This window comes from Choloepus didactylus, chromosome 18 (assembly GCF_015220235.1).
Source record: "Choloepus didactylus isolate mChoDid1 chromosome 18, mChoDid1.pri, whole genome shotgun sequence".
Lineage (NCBI taxonomy): Eukaryota > Metazoa > Chordata > Mammalia > Pilosa > Megalonychidae > Choloepus > Choloepus didactylus.
In genome coordinates this window covers 76,628,562-76,646,912 of record NC_051324.1, presented here as the reverse complement: position 1 = coordinate 76,646,912, position 18,351 = coordinate 76,628,562, and the positions used below count along the sequence as shown (strand labels likewise).

The 18,351-nt window shown below is 48.5% G+C and overlaps 1 protein-coding gene across 8 annotated transcripts in view; it reads left to right on the top strand.

The window, feature by feature from the left end:
* The window catches only part of B3GNTL1 (UDP-GlcNAc:betaGal beta-1,3-N-acetylglucosaminyltransferase like 1), a 238,622-nt gene that overhangs the window by 214,149 nt on the left and 6,122 nt on the right, over window positions 1-18,351 (top strand). For 6 of the 8 annotated variants that reach the window (XM_037810619.1, XM_037810620.1, XM_037810616.1 and 3 more), the window contains 4 exons: window positions 14,574-14,709; window positions 15,750-15,818; window positions 16,044-16,118; window positions 17,909-18,009. In XM_037810619.1, the coding sequence (XP_037666547.1) occupies window positions 14,574-14,709; window positions 15,750-15,818; window positions 16,044-16,118; window positions 17,909-18,009 (381 nt within the window). Of the gene's footprint in view, window positions 1-14,573; window positions 14,710-15,749; window positions 15,819-16,043; window positions 16,119-16,858; window positions 18,010-18,351 lie in introns of all 8 variants that reach the window. The other 2 variants (XM_037810614.1, XM_037810618.1) reach the window with 2 other exon arrangements.

Here is an 18,351-nt window from a genome sequence, read left to right as displayed (position 1 = left end):
TGCCCTTGGAACTGTCGAGACTCATGGGGAGGCTGCAGCCTCTCGAGCGGCAAGTCAGCTCTGGGAGGGGTGGTTGTCCCCTGTTGCTTCCTGGGTATGGGGGGGGGGGTCCCCAGTCACAGCGCCCGGAGGCACGGTGGGCCCTGAGCTCTTGCACATGCACTTTTCAACGTTAAACTCAGCTCCAACGTTCAGCAAAAGACTTTCCCTCATGGTTCCCATTGTCTGTTGTTAAATATAGATGTTGACTTGATAGCTCGAGGGGAATGTATCACTGGTCAGGAGCTCGTGCTCATGCGCCTGGCTCACTGTTGGGCTGATCTGTGGTCCTGGGAGGAAAGCCGTTTCGTCAGGAGGACAGCGCAGTCCTAAATGCGCTTCTGATGACAGGGTTTCAAAATATAGAACGTGAAAACCGATAGGAAGAGAGAGAGAAATAGATCCACAGTTGCAGTTGGAGATTTTAACACTAGTAACCAGCAGGAGATGGAGGGAGCTGGGTAAGGACACAGAGGGTTTGAACAGCAGCTATAGTTGATGCCACAGAACACTACACCCAGCGACTGGAGAATGTACCTTCAAGTGCAAGATAGACAAAATGTTGGGCCACAAAAGAAGGCTTAGTAAATTTCAGATGATTGAAATCATGCAGTATATTTCTTTATGACCACACTGAGTTAAATTAGCAATAATTAAGTTTACTTTAAAAATTCAAATTACTTGGAAATTAAGCAACAAAGGAAAATGGCACAAAGGAAATAAAAAAATAATGACAGTGAAAACAATATATCAAATATTGAGGAAAATGGCTAAAGCAGGATTTAAAAGTTTATATTATAAAAGACAATATAGAGAGAGCTCAGAGAAGCCCTGGAGAAGCTAAGAGAGGATCCACAGAAGCTCAGAGAGGAAGCCACTGGAACCAGAAGCTGAAAGCAACTAAACCTGGGAGCAAAAAGACCAGCAGAGGCCAGCCATGTGCTTTCCCATGTGACAGAGGTGTCCTGATGCCAGCAGTCTTCAGAATCCAGTTACTCCTCCAGGAAAGTAGGTAGAAAGCCAGGAACTGCATGGACTGGACACCACAGAGCAATTTGACTTTGGGCATACTTCATACAACACTCATGAAAACGTGGAACTGCTGAGATCAGCGAAATCTCCATCATTTCAGCAGACTGGGAGCCTCCCTACACAGCCCAGCAGCCCAGAACTGCCCTGGGGGGACGGCACTCACCTGTGACATAGCACAGTCATCCCTCAACAGAGGACCAGGGGGTGCACAGCCTGGAAGAGGGACCCACTTGCAAGTCTCAGGAGCCATACACCAATACCAAGGACTTGTGGGTAAGTGGCAGAGACAAACTGTGGCAGGACTGAACTGAAGGATTAGACTATTGCAGCAGCTTTAAAACTCCAGGATCACCAGGGAGATTTGATTGTTAGAGCTGCCCCCCTCCCTGACTGCTCAGAAACACGCCCCATATACAGGGCGGGCAACACCAACTACACACGCAAGCTTGGTACACCAGTTGGACCCCACAAGACTCACTCCCCCACTCACCACAAAGGCAAAGCAGGGGAGAACTGGCTTGTGGAGAACAGGTGGCTCGTGGACGCCACCTGCTGGTTAGTTAGAGAAAGTGTACTCCACGAAGCTGTAGATCTGATAAATTAGAGATAAGGACTTCAATTGGTCTACAAATCCTAAAAGAACCCTATCAAGTTCAGCAAATGCCAAGAGGCCAAACACAACAGAAAATTATAAAGCATATGAAAAAATCTGACGATATGGATAACCCAAGCCCAAGCCCCCAAATCAAAAGATCAGAAGAGACACAGCACCTAGAGCAGTTACTCAAAGAACTAAAGATGAACAATGAGACCATAGTACGGGATACAAAGGATATCAAGAAGACCCTAGAAGAGCATAAAGAAGACATTGCAAGACTAAATAAAAAAAATAGATGATCTTATGGAAATTAAAGAAACTGTTGACCAAATTAAAAAGATTCTGGGCACTCATAGTACAAGACTAGAGGAAGTTGAACAACGAATCAGTGACCTGGAAGATGACAGAATGGAAAATGAAAGCATAAAAGAAAGAATGGGGAAAAAAATTGAAAAAAATCGAAACGGACCTCAGGGATATGATAGATAATATAAAACATCCGAATATAAGACTCATTGGTGTTCCAGAAGGGGAAGAAAAGGGTAAAGGTCTAGGAAGAGTATTCAAAGAAATTGTTGGGGAAAACTTCCCAAATCTTCTAAACAACATAAATACACAAATCATAAATGCTCAGTGAACTCCAAATAGAATAAATCCAAATAAACCCACTCCGAGACATATTCTGATCACACTGTCAAACACAGAAGAGAAGGAGCAAGTTCTGAAAGCAGCAAGAGAAAAGCAATTCACCACATACAAAGGAAACAGCATAAAACTAAGTAGTGACTACTCAGCAGCCACCATGGAGGCGAGAAGGTAGTGGCACGATATATTTAAAATTCTGAGTGAGAAAAATTTCCAGCCAAGAATACTTTATCCAGCAAAGCTCTCCTTCAAATTTGAGGGAGAGCTTAAATTTTTCACAGACAAACAAATGCTGAGAGAATTTGGTAACAAGAGACCTGCCCTACTGGAGTTACTAAAGGGAGCCCTACAGACAGAGAAACAAAGAAAGGACAGAGACTTGGAGAAAGTTTCAGTACTAAAGAGATTCGGTATGGGTACAATAAAGGATATTAATAGAGAGAGGGGAAAAATATATATGACAAACATAAACCAAAGGATAAGACGGCTGATTCAAGAAATGCCTTCACGGTTATAACGTTGAATGTAAATGGATTAAACTCCCCAATTAAAAGATATAGATTCACAGAATGGATTAAAAAAAATGAACCATCAATATGTTGCATACAAGAGACTCATCTTAGACACAGGGACACAAAGAAATTGAAAGTGAAAGGATGGAAAAAAATATTTCATGCAAGCTACAGCCAAAAGAAAGCAGGCGTAGCAATATTAATCTCAGATAAAATAGACTTTAAATGCAGGGATGTTTTGAGAGACAAAGAAGGCCACTACATACTAATAAAAGGGGCAATTCAACAAGAAGAAATAACAATCATAAATGTCTATGCACCCAGTCAAGGTGCCACAAAATACATGAGAGAAACTGGCAAAACTAAAGGAAGCAATTGATGTTTCCACAATAATTGTGGGAGACTTCACATCACTCTCTCCTATAGATAGATCAACCAGACAGAAGACTAATGAGGAAATTGAAAACCTAAACAATCTGATAAATGAATTAGATTTAACAGACATATACAGAACATTACATCCCAAATCACCAGGATACACATACTTTTCTAGTGCTCACGGAACTTTCTCCAGAATAGATCATATGCTGGGACATAAAACAAGCCTCAATAAAGTTAAAAAGATTGAAATTATTCAAAGCACATTCTCTGACCACAATGGAATACAATTAGAAGTCAATAACCATCAGAGACTTAGAAAATTCACAAATACCTGGAGGTTAAACAACACACTCCTAAACAATCAGTGGGTTAAAGAAGAAATAGCAAGAGAAATTGCTAAATATATAGAGATGAATGAAAATGAGAACACAACATACCAAACCTATGGGATGCAGCAAAAGCAGTGCTGAGGGGGAAATTTATAGCACTAAACGCATATATTAAAAAGGAAGAAAGAGCCAAAATCAAAGAACTAATGGATCAACTGAAGAAGCTAGAAAATGAACAGCAAACCAATCCTAAACCAAGTAGAAGAAAAGAAATAACAAGGATTAAAGCAGAAATAAATGACATAGAGAACAAAAAAACAATAGAGGGATAAATATCACCAAAAGTTGGTTCTTTGAGAAGATCAACAAGATTGACAAGCCCTAGCTTGACTGACAAAATCAAAAAGAGAGAAGACCCATATAAACAAAATAATGAATGAAAAAGGTGACGTAACTGCAGATCCTGAAGAAATTAAAAAAAATTATAAGAGGATACTATGAACAACTGTATGGCAACAAACTGGATAATGTAGAGGAAATGGACAATTTCCTGGAAACATATGAACAACCTAGACTGACCAGAGAAGAAACAGAAGACCTCAACCAACCCATCACAAGCAAAGAGATCCAATCAGTCATCAAAAATCTTCCCACAAATAAATGCCCAGGGCTAGATGGCTTCACAGGGGAATTCTGCCAAACTTTCCAGAAAGAACTGACACCAGTCTTACTTAAACTCTTTCAAAACATTGAAGAAAATGGAACACTACCTAACTCATTTTATGAAGCTAACATCAATCTAATACCAAAACCAGGCAAAGATGCTACAAAAAAGGAAAACTACCGGCCAATCTCCCTAATGAATATAGATGCAAAAACCCTCAACAAAATACTTGCAAATCGAATCCAAAGACACATTAAAAAAATCATACACTATGACCAAGTGGGGTTCATTCCAGGCATGCAAGGATGGTTCAACATAAGAAAATCAATCAATGTATTACAACACATTAAAAATTCGAAAGGGAAAAATCAAATGATCATCTCAATAGATGCTGAAAAAGCATTCGACAAAATCCAATATCCGTTTTTGATAAAAACACTTCAAAAGGTAGGAATTGAAGGAAACTTCCTCAATATGTTAACGAGCATATATGAAAAACCCATAGCCAGCATAGTACTCAATGGTGAGAGACTGAAAGCCTTCCCTCTAAGATCAGGAACAAGAAAAGGATGCCCGCTATCACCACTGTTATTCAACATTGTGCTGGAAGTGCTAGCCAGGGCAATCTGGCAAGACAAAGAAATAAAAGGCATCCAAATTGGAAAAGAAGAAGTAAAACTGTCATTGTTTGCAGATGATATGATTTTATATCTGGAAAACCCTGAGAAATCGACAATATAGCTACTAGAGCTAATAAACAAATTTAGCAAAGTAGCGGGATACAAGATTAATGCACATAAGTCAGTAATGTTTCTATATGCTAGAAATGAACAAACTGAAGAGACACTCAAGAAAAAGATACCATTTTCAATAGCAACTAAAAAAATCAAGTACCTAGGAATAAACTTAACCAAAGATGTAAAAGACCTATACAAAGAAAACTACATAACTCTACTAAAACAAATAGAAGGGGACCTTAAAAGATGGAAAAATATTCCATGTTCATGGATAGGAAGGCTAAATGTCATTAAGATGTCAGTTCTACCCAAACTCATCTATAGATTCAACGCAATCCCAATCAGAATTCCAACAACCTACTTTGCAGACTTGGAAAAGCTAGTTATCAAATTTATTTGGAAAGGGAAGTTGCCTCGAATTGCTGAAGACACTCTAAAAAAGAAAAACGAAGTGGGAGGACTTACACTCCCTGACTTGGAAGCTTATTATAAAGCCACAGTTGTCAAAACAGCATGGTACTGACACAAAAATAGACATATAGATCAATGGAATCGAATTGAGAATTCAGAGATAGACCCTCAGATCTATGGCCGATTGATCTTTGATAAGGCCCCCAAAGTCACTGAACTGAGTCATAATGGTCTTTTCAACAAATGGGGCTGGGAGAGTTGGATATCCATATCCAAAAGAATGAAAGAGGACCCCTACCTCACACCCTCCACAAAAATTAACTCAAAATGGACAAAAGATCTCAATATAAAAGAAAGTACCATAAAACTCCTAGAAGATAATGTAGGAAAACATCTTCAAGACCTTGTATTAGGTGGCCACTTCCTAGACTTTACACCCAAAGCACAAGCAACAAAAGAAAAAATAGATAAATGGGAACTCCTCAAGCTTAGAAGTTTCTGCACCTTAAAGGAATTTCTCAAAAAGGTAAAGAGGCAGCCAACTCAATGGGAAAAAATTTTTGGAAACCATGTATCTGACAAAAGAGTGATATCTTGCATATATAAAAAAATCCTACAACTCAATGACAATAGTACAGACAGCCCTATTATAAAATCAGCAAAAGATATGAAAAGACAGTTCTCTGAAGAGGAAATACAAATGGTGAAGACACACATGAAAAAATGTTCAGCTTCACTAGCTATTAGAGAGATGCAAATTAAGACCACAATGAGATACCATCTCACACCGATTAGAGTGGCTGCCATTAAACAAACAGGAAACTACAAATGCTGGAGGGGATGTGGAGAAATTGGAACTGTTATTCATTGTTGGTGGGACCGTATAATGGTTCAGCCACTCTGGAAGTCAGTCTGGCAGTTCCTTAGAAAACTAGATACAGAGTTACCATTCGATCCAGCGATTGCACTTCTCGGTATATACCCGGAAGATTGGAAAGCAGTGACACGAACAGATATCTGCACGCCAATGTTCATAGCAGCATTATTCACAATTGCCAAGAGATGAAACAACCCAAATGTCCTTCAACAGATGAGTGGATAAATAAAATGTGGTATATACACACAATGGAATACTACACGGCAGTAAGAAGGAACGATCTCGTGAAACATATGACAACATGGATGAACCTTGAAGACATAATGCTGAGCGAAATAAGCCAGGCACAAAAAGAGAAATATTATATGCTACCCCTAATGTGAACTTTGAAAAATGTAAAACAAATGGTTTATAATGTAGAATGTAGGGGAACTAGCAATAGAGAGCAATTAAGGAAGGGGGAACAATAATCCAAGAAGAACAGATAAGCTATTTAACGTTCTGGGGATGCCCAGGAATGACTTTTGTCTGTTAATTTTTGATGGATATAGTAGGAACATGTTCACATAAATGTTGCTATATTAGGTAACTTTCTTGGGGTAAAGTAGGAACATGTTGGAAGTAAAGTAGTTATCTTAGGTTAGTTGTCTTTTTCTTACTCCCTTGTTATGGTCTCTTTGAAATGTTCTTTTATTGTATGTTTTTTCTTTTCTTTTTTTTTTTTTTTTAATTTTTTTTCATACAGTTTATTTAAAAAAAAAAAAGGGTTAAAAAAAAAAAAAAACAAGGAGAAAAATATGTAGAGCCCCCTTGAGGAGCCTGTGGAGAATGCAGGGGTATTGGCCTACCTCTCCTCGATGGTTGCTAACATGACCACAGGCATAGGGGACTGGTGGTTTGATGGGTTGAGCCCTCTACCATAGGTTTTACCCTTGGGAAGATGGTTGCTGCAAAGGAGAGGCTAGGCCTCCCTATAATTGTGCCTAAGAGCCTCCTCCCTTATGCCTCTTTGTTGCTCAGATGTGGCCCTCTCTCTCTAGCTAAGCCAACTTGAAAGGTGAAATCACTGCCCTCCCCGCTATGTGTGATCAGACACCCAGGGGAGTGAATCTCCTTGGCAGCGTGGAATATGACTCCCGGGGAGGAATGTAGACCCGGCATCGTGGGACGGAGAACATCTTCTTGACCAAAAGGGGGATGTGAAAGGAAATGAAATAAGCTTCAGTAGCAGAGAGATTCCGAAGGGAGCCGAGAGGTCACTCTGGTGGGCACTCTTACGCACAATTTAGACAACCCTTTTTAGGTTCTAAAGAATTGGGGTAGCTGGTGGTGGATACCTGAAACTATCAAACTACAACCCAGAACCCATGAATCTCAAAGACAATTGTATAAAAATGTAGCTTATGAGGGGTGACAATGGGATTGGGAAAGCCATAAGGACCACACTCCCCTTTGTCTAGTTTATGGATGGATGAGGAGAAAAATAGGGGAAGGAAACAAACAAACAAACAGACAAAGGTACCCAGTGTTCTTTTTTACTTCAATTGCTCTTTTTCACTTTAATTATTGTTATTGTTATTTTTGTGTGTGTGCCAATGAAGGTGTCAGGGATTGATTTAGGTGATGAATGTGCAACTATGTAATGGTACTGTGAACAATCGAATGTACGATTTGTTTTGTATGACTGCGTGGTATGTGAATATATCTCAATAAAATGAAGATTTAAAAAAAAGACATTAAAAAAGTGATAATCATGAATAGCTGGAATTATGGGTGATTTTGTTATTTTTCTTTATGCTTTTGTATTTTGTTCTATTCTTTAAAAATTACGTGTATTACTTGTGTAATAAAAGTCAGCAAACAAACAAAAAAAAGACAATATAGTGATCTAAGTCTCTGTCTTTAAAAAGTGAACATAGTAATAGCACGCTAAACCCAACATAAATAAAGGAAAAAAGTAATCAAGTTGATGAAATAGAAAATTGTCAATCAATAAAGAAAACAAGAAACAACAAGAATTGATTGAAATTAAATTGATAAACCCCTAGCAAGATAGATCAAGGAAGACAAAAGAGAGAATACGGATTACCAATATTGGGAATGAAGAGGGGCCTTCATTACAGATCCTGGAGATAAACAATAAGCACACAGAATTTCAGGAGCCTGCAGAGCCAACACAATCTTGAGAAAGAAGAACAAAGTTCTCACTTCTCAAAGTTCTGCTCACTCTTCCCAATTTTAAAACTTACTCCAAAGCTACAGTAATCAAAACAGTGTGGTCCTGGCATAAGACAGACAGATCCATGGACTAGACTAGAGAGCACAGAAGTAAATCCTCACATACAGACTCAGCTGACTTTCAACAAGGGTAACGAGAGAATTCAGTGGGGAAAGGACAGTCTTTTCAACAAATGGTGATGGGACAACTGAGGTCCACATGTAACACAAATGAAGTTGCAGCCTTACTTTGCATAAAAACAAAAATTAACTGAAAATAGATCAAAAACCTAAATTTAAGAACTGAAACTATAAAACCCTTAGAGTAAAACAGGGAGAAAATCTTAATGGCCTTGGATTTGGCAGTGGTTTCTTAAGTATGACACTAAAAGCAGAGGCAACAAAAGAAAAAAAAAGATAAATGGGACTTCATCAAATTAAAACTAATCAAAGGACACTGTTCAAGAGAGTGAAAAGAGACTCCACAGAGTGGGAGAAAATATTTGCAAATCATCTATCTGGTAAGGATCTGGTGTCCAGAATCTATAAAAATCTCAGCCCTACAATTCACCAACAGTGAAACAAACAACCCAATTTAAAATGAGCAAAGGACTTGAATAGACTTTTTTCCACACAAGATGCAGAAATGGCCAAAAAAGCACATGAAAAGATGCTCAACACCCTTGGCCCCGAGGGAAATGCAAACCAAACCACAGTGGTATCCCACCTCACACCCACTGGGACAGCTGTTATCAAAAACGTGGCTCCCTGTAGGCCAGTAACAAACAACTGCAAAGTGCAACATAAAAGCCATGTACGATAGCATCAGGCATACATTCAGTGAAGTTTGTGCCTGCGATCTACACTCAGAACTACCAGAAGCACTTGAGAGCGCGTACAGGCCTGCAGGTGGAGAGGGGCACGTGCTCATGGGTTGGAAGGCCCTTTCTTCCCATACGGACCCGCAGATCAGCTCAGTCCCTTCTTGGGAGAAGTTGATACTCTGTCTAAGAGTCACAAGGAAATACAGGGGGCCCAGAATGGCCTAAACAATCTTGAACCAAATTTGAAAACACACAGTACCTAAGTTTAAGACTTACTCTAAAGTTAAAGCAATCAGGAAAGTGTAGTGCTGGCATAAAGATAGAAAAATAGATCAATGAAACAGAACAAAAAACCCAGAAATAGACTGACAATTATCAAAAAATCTCTAAAGTCGTTCAGTGGACAAAGGAAAATATTTTTCAACGAATGAAACAACTGGGTATCTATATGGAAAAAAATGAATCTCAACTCCTATCATACATCATACAGAAAAATTAATTTGAGATGGAGCTTAGGCCTGAATATAAATTATAGCTGAAATATAAAGCTTCTGGAAGAAAACATCAGGGTATATCTTCAAAAAGTTTGGGATAGGCAGAAAAATTGTTAGGACACCAGAATCATTAACCATTTAAAAAGTGGTAAATGGAACTTAATCAAAATTAAAAACTCGTTTGCTAATCAAAAGACACTGTTACGAAAACAAATAGGCAAGCCACAGACTAGAAGAAAATATTCACAGTCCATGTGTGCTGGTTTGTAGCTGTCATGTACCCCAGAAAATGCCGTGTTCTGTTAATCCATCCCTGTGGGGCAGACCTGTTATGGGTGCGGCCTTTTGGGTTATTTCCATGAAGAAGTGACCCCACCATCCAAGGAGGGTCGTAATCCCCTTGCTGGAGTCCTTTATGGGAGGATAAAAGGCAGATGAGAAGGAGAGAGCTCAGAGAAGCTGAGAGAGAAATGCCCAGACGTGTGGACAGGCAGAGCCTGGGCGAAGGACCAGCAGACGCAGCCAACTGCCTTCCCTTTCCTCGGAGAAGGGGTCGTCCTGCTGATGCCCTAATGTGGACACTTTCACAGCCTTGGAACTGTAGATTTGCAACTAATAAATCCCCATTGAAAAAGCCAACCCATTCCTGGTACGTTGCATTCCGGCAGCTTCAGCACTGAAACGCCACGTGTCTGACAGAGAGTAATAGGGCGAATAAAGACCCCCACAACCCGGTAATGCACAGCGCCCAGTATAAACAGGGAACACACTTCAGAAAGCAAGAAATATAAATGGTCAGTAGTAATGCAGGTGTTCCTCATCACTGGCATCAGAGAAACACCGACGTGAACACCTCTGGTGATTGCACCTGTCAGGAGGATGTGGAGCCTCGTACATTGTTTTTCAGGGAATAAAATGCTGCAACCTCTTTGGAAAATTGTCTTGCAATTTTTTATTAATTAAATTGATACCTTCCCTAGGGCCAAGCAATTCTGCTTCTAGGTATTTATCCAAGAGAAATGAAAGCATTTGTCCGCATGTCACTCTCAGCGATGGCCGACAAGCCACAGGGGAGCGGGCCAGACACTCGTGTGACAGAATGACCCCCAGCAGTGAGAGTGCAACCTCCTGACACGGGCAGCAGGTAGATCCGTGTGGGAGGACGCCCGAGGCACTGTGTGCAGTTCTGTGACAGGCACAGCCGGTCTGTCGCGATGACGTGCAGCTGCGGCTTCCCGGGGCTCGCGATGCATTTCCCGAGGCCGTGTGCAGGCCGCCTGCCGGAGGAGCCCCCACCAGGAAACGGTCGGACCACCGAGGGCGTGTTCCTCCGAGGGGGACCCTCCTGCACCGCCAGTGGAGTTGGAAGTCCCGCGATGACGTCGGCCAGGAGCTCTTGGACAGACGCGTGCCGCCTCGAGGCTCCGCGAGGGGGGCTTCTGCTGAGCAAGGGGTCCCGCCCAGCTTCCCTGTGGAGTGGCCACTTTGGGTGCCGGCTCCGTGGTCCCGAGGGGGTGGCCAGAGGACCCGGAGCCGGGCAGGCCTGATCCACCTGCAGGCTGACAGCATCTTTCGCACAGAGAACATTCGTTTTGTATTGTATGCCTTTGCTACCCACACACAGAAGTGATCTAATGTTAGTTTCTGGGTCAGATTAAACCTCTTTGAGCTGCAAGTGGCAAAACCTCACAGGGTAATGGGCTTTAGTTGTAGCTCCAGGCTTCCTAAAGAGCTGGATTCCTTAGTTTTTCTCTCAAAAGGCCCTTCATTCAAGGGTGTGGGACTCCTGATTCTTGTCCGGTCAGACCCACCAAAAGGCTTAAAGGAATAACTGTAAGAAATAAAGCATTACCTGTTCTCCGAAGCCTCCCTGAATCCCTAGCTTTCACCTCCTGCCCCAGCAGCCAGAGAACGAACGGACGTCCCTATGGCTTCACACTCTCGCTGCGTGGCCCCCACACAGCCGCTTCACCTCTTGAGTACGGAACGGCAGCCTGCTGCCCGCACCCTTTCTTCGGTGTTGGCGCATCCGTTCATCTCATCGCCGTGCAGCGCCCAGCGCCCGTCCCTGGGTGCTCTGTGTCCCTCGCTGGGACCCCTGCAGCCTGCTCTGCTGGGCCGGGTGTGTGGGGCCCGGGCCCTGCGGCCCAGGGTGCCTGCTTTGCGGAGGGTGGGCTGCTGCTGCCCACCCTCGCTTTCCTGGACCCGGAGGCTTCGTAAAGACATGTAGGACCGTGGACAGAGTGCCTTTCGGGGGACACGTGGGAGGACGGGCGGACAGGGCTCTGGAGGGAGTGTCAGGGCCCCGGGAGTGTCACTGACTGAACAGCATTCGTGGAGGTGTTTTCAGACCAGAGGCCACCGGGGCGGCTCCGGAGGCCGGGCTGCGGGGAAGCCTGGGTTCCAGGCCTGTCCCGTCTAGGGCCCCTGCCCTTCGTGGACAGGAGTTCTTTTTTTAGTAAAGTTCAGTTGCTCTTCTTTTCTGTTACGGCAGCACTGTTGTGTCTGGTTTGAGAAACCCTTGTCCATCCCAAGGTCACGAAGGTCACTGCTCCCCTGTGCGCCTCTGAGCCCTCAGCATCTTGCTTGAGCTGCTTAGACACCATCCGCTGGTACAGGGCCTGGACCGAGCTCCCGCGCATGGCACAGCCGTCCCTCCCGGCCCTGTCCTGGCTGTCGTCTGTCACTGGCTCTGGTTCCGTCCACCCCCTGGCCGTTGTGTCCTTGTGCCAGTCCCGGCTGTCCTTTGCCCTGAGGCAGGGGCTCCTCTGCCGTTCCAGCCCTTTGCATTTCCTTATAAACTTCAAAAAAATCGTGTGGCATTTTGACTGGAATTTTATTGAATCTGAGCATCAAATTGGAGAGAAATGGTTGAAAACAGAATCAGTTAAGTCACAGAAGTGGTCAGACCCAGAGCTGAGTTTAAAAAGCAGGAACATGAGAGGCAACCACTGAGCTGCTGGGCTCGGGCCACTGGGTCCGTGCACACACACAGAGCCTCGGTTCCTTTCCCTGCCCTGGGCTGTCCCTGTGCTGACGCCTGCACAGGGTGGGGATCTCACCAGCCGGGACCATGTCTGCTCGCTGCCTCTGCTCGGGGATAGCCGGAAAGCACCTGGCACCCCCGGGAGACGGGGCCCCCCTCGCCCCAGGAACAGTGGAATGTAGCACGTTGCATGTGCCAGATACTGCTTCTTTGGATGGTGCCTTCCAGGAGAGCACTTAGCACCTGCATGTGTGAGTTGCACGTTTCCATCTGAGCAACACCATGAGGCTGCTGTGTGCATTGAGAGCGGCCGCAGGCTCCAGGCGACAGGCCCTGCTGGAGCTGGAGCCTGCAGCCTCTGTGTGCTGGGCAGTTCTGCACAGGCCCTGCCTCACGGTGCACACTGACGTGCACACACACTCACGTGTCTGCACATGCACTCACGTCTGCACACGCACACGTCTGCACACACACCATCTCAGGGGCTTCCTGGCTGGCCTGGGGGCACTGACCTCTGCTTGGCATTTCCTTGCAGCCGTGGCCGGGAGAGGGCTGTGGGGCCCTAGCTGGGACCTCCCTGGGGGCCGAAGCTGGTGCAGGGGAGCAGGGGCCATCCCTGCCCACCTGAGGCCCCTGGGACTTGCAGAGCACAGCCGCCCTCTCCTAACTGACCAGTCCTGATGGTTGGTCAGACTTATGGTCGTTTGAGAAGCAGCTTCAGGTTTCTGTTTGTTTTGTGCTCTGTCTTGGCCCTTCTGTTTGTTCTCATTTCTTTGCGTCTGTTCTCGCAGACGCCTGAAGCCCGCTGACCCCCTCCTCCCCCCGTGACCCCCCCACTCGGCTTTGGCCTCATGCTGATGGCGCAGAGCATCCTAAGGTCACCCTCCAGACATCCTCGACCCACACGCTTTAGAAATGTATGTGCTGGTTTCTCAACACCACAGCCCGCTCAGCACTGCTCCAGCCTCTGCCTGAAGTTGTGGCTGATGGAGCACCACCGTGGCCCCGTGAGCGCCATGTGCAGCTCTTACGAGGATCGTCCTCACTGCGGGAAGGCGCCAACACTGGGCCTACGAGGCCCGGTTGAGCAAGGACGAGGTGTGTGGGAGCCTGGGTGGCGGAGACCAGGCTGTGCCCCAGACGTCAGGGCGTGGCCGACACCTCCCTGAAGCTCTGGGTCCCTGGTCTCCACCCCAGGGAGGGCCACCTGCTGCAGAAGCTAAAATTTCTGCTTCAGGGGAGGCTGAACCCGACAGCCAGAGGTGCCCCAGCTCTGAATGGCACAGGGTCTTCCTTCTGCCCTGACTCCTCTGGGAAACCCCACTTGGGGCCACGTATCTGGAGAACCCGCCTTACACTTCCAGGCTCTTCAGGGGAAGGCGTAACGGCCTGGTCTATGGCCAGAACGACCGACGGATGCTTTCTGTCCTTCACTCTCCCCAAAGCACAGGGGCCCGGAGGCTTGGGGGCAGCTCCAGGCATCGGGCAACTCCGAGGACGTGCCTCGGCCGAGCCACCAGTGCTCCCTGGCCTGACAGACACGGGTTCTGGCACCCCAAACTGGGTGGGCTTGGCCTCAGGTGCCCGCCCTCCTGCTGAGCATCCCCGCACGGACCCGTCCCCCCCCTCCTCCTCGTGGAGCCCAGGCGGGTGGCGGCTGAGAGTGGAGCGGCCCCCGGGCACCCTAGCTGAAGCCCGGAGAGGAGAGAAGGTGGACTGAGACCCAGAGTGGGGCTCACAGAGACCGTGCTGGGGCTGCAGCTGCTCCTGGGGGCCCTGTAGCCCGCCTCTGTGACTGAGTCATGCTTGCTTCCCCTCCACCCGCAGGGCCACCATCTGGAGCCTCCGTGTCCACTTCCTGGAGGAGAGGGTCCTCGCGCGCTGGACGGTCTTCACCATCTGGAACGCTGGCCGGCAGGGGCGGAGGCTGTATCGCAGCCTGGGGGCCGCCAGCCGGAGCAAGGTAGGGGCCCCTCGCTGCCCCCTGGGCCCCCGCACGGGCCCTGCCCTCACTCCCACCCCCTTCCTGCCACCCTCCGTTCCCAGAACTGCCTTTCCCCACACTGGGGGGCAGGAGCGTGGCCGTTGGTATTTGAACCGGCTTTCTCAGCTTCATCCCTGCGCTCAGGGGCACGTACCTGCTGAGCAGCTGCTGCGTACCAGGCCCGTGCTGTGCACGCAACCGGCCGGGGTCCGCGCCCCGGAAAGAGCCTGTTGGGGGTCCCTAGGTGGAGGGTCCCTTCCAGGCCCCGCCCCCGCCTCAGTCCCCCCATGCTGCAGGGGAACAGGAGGGGCCACCTGCCCGCTCACATGGAAACGTGTCACGGTTTGGTAGAAATTCAGAGGCTGAAAGCTCACTGCAGTGTTTTCACCAGAACAGATCTGGTGCAATCAGAGACCTGAGTGTTAAATTGTAAGTTTAGGCTTCCACTTGTGGAGTTAGCAGGCTGAGTGCACCCCGCAGAAAGCCGAAAAAGAAACAAGACACCGGAAACCACCTTCCCACACACCTGAGAGCTAGGGGAACCACGTGGGGCCCGGGAGCCCCAGGGAAGGAGGGCAGGAAGCAGCCTCCAGTGCTGGGAAACGTACTGGCCGTGTTTGAAGGAGCAAGCAGCAAACAGAAAGCATTCTACAGAGCCCAGATGTGAAGAAGAACGTGACCAAGCGTAAAGCTCGCGGGGGTGCCGGGGGTCTCGGCAACATCTGAGGAAAAGGGTGGGCTCTGGACATCACTAACGACACCCCCAGCCCCAAGGCCCAAGCGAGGGCAGCCTCTGGGTGCTGCAGAGCCGAGCCGTTCTGGGGGGCCTTCCCTGGACACGGGCGCTGGGTCCTCACAGCAGAGCCCCCCGGGTGCTGCTCCACAGCCTCTCCCCGCCCCGTGGCTCTTCACAGGGCCGACAGGGAGGGGAGTCCATGGGAGATCCCGGGGGCTCCATGGGGGGCTCCCAGCACACAGGGGACCCGAGTCCCAGCCCTGGGCATCTGTGCTCTCCCCAGGTGGTTGCATTTTGCGATGTAGACGAGAACAAGATCCAGAAGGGCTTCTACTGCTACGAGGACTCTGAGGTGTGTGGGCTCCGCCGCATCGGGGGCCTCCCTGGTTCTGCCCACACCCGCCGACTCCTGTGCCAAGGCCGGGGGCTCTGGGTGTCCTCTGGGTCTGGGGTTCCCCGGCTGCCCCCACCCCATCCGTGCGGAGCCACACAGCCCAGGGTGGGGGTGGGGAGTCACCACCCAGTGTCTTGTTTTTACATAAAAGCACATTAAGTAACGGCTCTGGTCTCGCCGTAGGAAAGGCCCAAGCCCCGGGTTCCGATCCTGCATTTCCGAGCGGCCAGGCCGCCCTTCGTCCTCTGTGTGAAGCTGGTGAGTGGCCTAAGGGGCGTTGCAGCCGGGCTGTGGCCACGCAGGTGGGGATGTGCTTCTCTAGGTCTCCTGCTCCCATGGGTGTGCGCGGGGGGCTGGGGTGCACCCAGGACCCCCGGGAGGGCACCTCCTGCAGGCCAGGCAGCTTTGGGGCTCCCTGCGGCCTCCAACCACATCTCCGTGCGGCCTGAGAGCATTTTTCAGTGGCTACAGGGCCCGAGGACGTACCTGTGCCCAGACCCTCATCAGCATTTACTCCACATCCTTCCGAGACGCACTCGACACAGACAGGAAGTGCAGCCCGACGGGTCCGGACCCCCGGCCACCGCCCCTGCCCGGCCCCCTCCCGCCCCCACCCCTCTGGACGCGGTGCCCACCTCCCAGCCTCCATCTTTTGCAGCCTGAGCTGTGACCAGCGGTGACGCGGTGTCCGTGGGACCTAGTGTGGGGTCGGGGGTCATCTCCCTGTTGTCGCCCTGTGGCCACCCCCAGCTCCAATGGCACCACCCGTGGGTGCCTCCCGGGCCAGCCCCCGCCTTGGGGATTTGCAGCGGTGCAGGGACATTCTTGAGACTCGGAGGGAGTTTGGGGAGGGGGCTGCGCTGAGGGGCGGGTCTGCCCTGTGCCGTCTCCTTTCCTTCTCGAGGGGCCTGCAGGCCGCCCCACTTCCCCACCAGCAGAGGAGCAGGGGGCTGCTGCGGCCTCCCGGGGCCGAGCCTGACCCGCTGCCCCTCCCACAGGATCTCACGGGGGGCGCGTTCGAGGACAACCTGGGGTCCCTGCACCTGCAGGAGGGCCGGGACTTCGTCCACTTCAGCTGACAGGTCCCAGGCGGCAGGTCGGGTATGTACGGAGCCCCCGGGGCACACACGGCCTAGAGTGGCCAGCCTGGTGCTCCTGGTCCTTAGCAGCAGGAGCGCGGCGAGCATGTCAGGGTCAGCGCGTGGAGGGGCGTGCGGACGTTTTAAGGGTCCGTGACTTTCACCTCATGACAGCTCTGAGGGGCGGCTAGACAAACACGCCTTGGGCCCCGCACCGAGCGCAGCTGTCCCCCTTGGCGCCTGCTGCCGAGCTGGCGGTGTGTCCTGCTGACTCTGCTCGCTGTGGCGCAGGACGCCCCGTGCTCCTTTTCTCCCCTTGACGGACATCGGGTTGTCTCCGGTTCTTGGCTGTTACGAGTAAAGCTCTGTGCTGGTCCGGGCTGCTCCGGTGCGAGTGTGGTTCCATCACTCGAGGAAAGCCCAGCGCAGGATGATGGGACGCCAGGCGGGCAGGGCCCCAGCGCGCCCCGGGGCAGGCCCGTCAGCACCTCCTGGGGGCTGGGGGCTCGTCCTCCGTGAGTAGGGGTCAGCGCTGGGCGCATTTTCACATGTCCACGGGTTGGTTGGCCACTCGGACGTCTTTATCTCTTGCCCATTTTTGTTTTTGTTCTTAATGTTTTATTCTGAAATAACTTCAAATTTACAAGGTATAAGGATATTACAAAGAACTCTTTTACATCCGTTACCCCAGTTCACGGTGTTGAACACATGTGCATTATTATACCCTGAAGCTTTTAAGGATAGTTTGCACACATCGTGCACCTTTCTCTTTTCTTTTCATAGCAGTGCCACAAATTACTCTAAGATGAGATAATAATAGTAAACCCACTGCAGTCAGCAGTTACAATCCCCTTCCTTGTGTCCGGTCCTCGATCTCGAGGGATTTGGGGCGATGACCAGTCTGGCTGCTTCAGGCTGAGGAGGGCAGTGAGTGGGGCTGTACTGGCCAAAGCTTCTCCTTGCTTTCAGGCCGGGACAGTCCAAGGACTGGACAGGGGGACGTGGCTCCCACCTGCTGGCTCCGGGGATCCGCCGGCACAGGAAAGCCTCCGGAATGTCCTTGCTTCCAGGTGGGTCTGTCTTTTGCTAATTGATTTGTAAGAAATGTTTATATAGTTGGCTGGATGTGAGTCCATCAGATAAATATATTTTGATTATTTTCTTCTACGTTCTTACTGGTTGCTTTTTATAAGGAAAAGCTTTTAATCTTGATGAAGTCCAATTTATTAACATTTTCTCCTATACTCAGTTTCTTTCCTGCCAAAGAAATGTGTCATCTATCCCGAGAGGTCACAAGGACTTTTTCTGTTTTCCTTCAGAAGTTTTAGTTTTAGCTTTCAGATTTCAGTGCACGATTCGTCTCAAATTGGGTTTTGGGTAGATTTTCCCTGCAGCCGTCGGGGATTTCCCCA